The 2,734-nt window shown below is 47.9% G+C and overlaps 1 protein-coding gene across 1 annotated transcript; it reads right to left on the bottom strand.

Moving 5' to 3' along the window:
* Positions 1-1,734: 1,734 nt before the first annotated feature.
* Pmar_PMAR024098 (hypothetical protein) lies at positions 1,735-2,070 on the bottom strand (the record flags this gene model as incomplete). Its single annotated transcript, XM_002775828.1, has 3 exons — positions 1,735-1,839; positions 1,892-1,934; positions 2,012-2,070. 3 exons carry the CDS (start codon positions 2,068-2,070, stop codon positions 1,735-1,737), a joined length of 207 nt encoding a protein of 68 aa, XP_002775874.1.
* Between the last annotated feature and the right edge of the window lie 664 nt (positions 2,071-2,734).

The raw sequence follows: 2,734 nt of genomic DNA, 5'->3' as shown, positions 1-2,734 counted from the left end.
TAACCTATTAAATAGCACTTCAACACGCTTCCTCAGTGGATGATCTATCAGGTGGGAGTGGCAAGTCGGCGTTTCTTCGTACACTCAATAGAGCATGGCCGATATGTGAGTGGCTTTCGGTCGCGTGTATCGTTACATGCGGTTTGCAGGCATTGGTGAGCTGGCTCGTCCCAAAGATGGGGTTGTACTGTTACCGCAAAAGCTGTATATGATCAGAGAGTCCAATGCTAAGCAATAGATTGCGGAGGTTGCAGGTAGACGTTTCAAGAATTGCAGGAGGTCTGCAAATATCTCTGGAGGGCCATCATGGCCCTCCAGAGAGCCCTGCTGGCGAGGACAGAGTAGCTCAGTGCATACGTATATGTGGGACACTGCTAGTAGCCATCCTAGTATTGACTCATTGGTGTCAGGTGAACTCTGTTAGCTTTGTGGTCACCACAACCTGTCCGATGCGGAACAGAAGAAAGTCGTATTGGCTAGATTACTCTGTCATAGACCAAAGTTCACTCTCATTGACGACTGTTTGTGATGTAAGAATAGTTTGTGGGGTCAGATGTGCACTTTTTGAGAAGTAAAACTTACTCCTTGAGACGTCAGCACTAGACAGATCATATATATCAATCCATCAAGGCACTGATTCGAAGCTCATCGGTGAAGTTATCTCTCTATTACGGCATGATGGTGGCTGTGGTGGTGTCATGGTCTGTTCGAAACGTGACATGGGGCACTTGAACTTATGTTTCTCGAATCCCGATTCACAACTTCTATTCAGGTGGAGATGCTATCCCACTATGTGCAATTTGATGGGATCCTGACGTTAGACAAGTCGACTCCATCGCGCCACAGCTATACCGTCTGTAGTGCTGACTCAGCACTGCTGGGCCTGTCCCATTGGCGGACGTGAAGTATAAAGCTTGATTAAATTGCTGATGCTGATGCGATGAATCACTGATGGGATAAGATTTGTTATTGAACTTAAAGTCACGCATCAGCCTCAAGCATGGTATAAAAATATCTGCTGCAACATCGTGACATCCTGCCTCTGTGTGAGAGCTCCGCGCTCTGTAGCAGCAATTCCCAGGCCTGGCACCACAAGTGAACACAATTCGTTGATATGAATCGAACCAGAAAGAGTGATCTCAGCAAATAACGATATAACGAACCATCGCATGCCTACGATAGGTGAAAAGTATCAACGAGCTGGGCTCGGATAATGAAAAATGCCTTCCAAACGAAGGCTTTCAAGTAGGATTCTCCAGCATACCCTAGTATGAGACTCACAATACCCTGATATACGGGGGGTATGACTCATACCGTATGAGGGGGTGCCATATTCGAACCACTAACTCTCATTATAGCGCGCGTAGACGACAGCAGTATCTTCAGGATCATCTGAGGATCGAACAGGGAGTGTATCAGATTACAAATTATTTTCGATGACAAATTGTGGACGACATCTGAGCTTTATGCTGAGTCACAGCAGCTGAAAGCTTGAAAGCTCGAGCCTTGCCTTTCTTCAAGTGTACGGTTACATGCACTGAGCCAAGCAAGATACGAAGAAACTCACCCAGTATGTTGATGAACCCGGCTTTCTCATAAAGTGCTCTCGCGGGATCGTCTGCGCGGTGAGCCAGTAGGTAGACTACACCCCAGTTCGGGTACGTCTTGGGAAGCTGCAAGACAGCAAACATTGAAGGCCACTCTCAATGGCCATCTTCCATGGGAATAGAGACCTCACTGCTTGACAGGGAAGTTCATCGTAGGTATCACCTCCTTGAAGGTTTCCGACAGGAGTGTCAATGCAATTCCTTGCCTCCGCCACGCTTTGAGGACGTAAACCTGAAAAACCTGTCTGTAATCACCGTTCGTAGAATGGCAGCATTCGGCTCACAAGACTTATCTCTCCAATCTCTCCATTCTTGCTCCCTTTCGGCCTATGAAGACAACGCTTGAGGAGACCTCCAGCCGAGGGAGGTCGGACCGGTAGATCCCCCTCAATAGTAGGACTTACCTGTGGTCTTTGATTGCAGTCTTGATATCATCAGGTGTCCTATAGTCAGGGATGTCCATAACGACCACGCCGACGACGGTCTATGGGAGAAACTATTTTTGCAATAGTCGTCGTAAACAGCTCGACGCAGCCTACTACTCTCAATGCATTTCTGACTCACACTAGCGAGTCGATAGTGCTGCGAGACCGGCCGTTGTCTTCCAAGCGGAAATGCATTACATTGCATTCAATGCACGAACCGATCGACGGAAAATTTCGTATGCTGATTCGATGTTTCTTTCAATACAACTATACATCCTTCCGACAGAGTAGAGCAGTTTGTAGTATCCGCACCTTAGCTTCGCTGGACACTGCGACCCAACATGGGAAACTATCACAAGCTGGAAGATGGTATTCTTCTTTCATTGCGGATAGGTCATCTCCCTGCTGGTATTTGCGGTAAACCACTCTATTAAGCGAGCGCAGTGCATGTGGCTCCGATCCCGAGTGAGCTGGATGATCTCCGGCCACCGCGGGGGAGAGTAACCTCAACAGCAGGGTGATGAGAATCTTCATGTGTGGTGGAAAGACAAAGTTAACCTGGATCGCAGGCTGCGATCAGCCCTTGATGATGAGCCTGTCATCATGAGATTACCGAAGGGAAAGATCCCAGAAGCCTCCCTCATTCCGAAGCCCTTCCGCTCTACACCTTTTGAAGGCCTATTTCGCGTTTAGTAAGACCAA

This window comes from Perkinsus marinus (genome assembly GCF_000006405.1).
Source record: "Perkinsus marinus ATCC 50983 genomic scaffold scf_1104296955314, whole genome shotgun sequence".
Classification (NCBI taxonomy): Eukaryota; Perkinsozoa; order Perkinsida; family Perkinsidae; genus Perkinsus; species Perkinsus marinus.
This window is presented reverse-complemented; position numbering and strand designations above follow the sequence as displayed.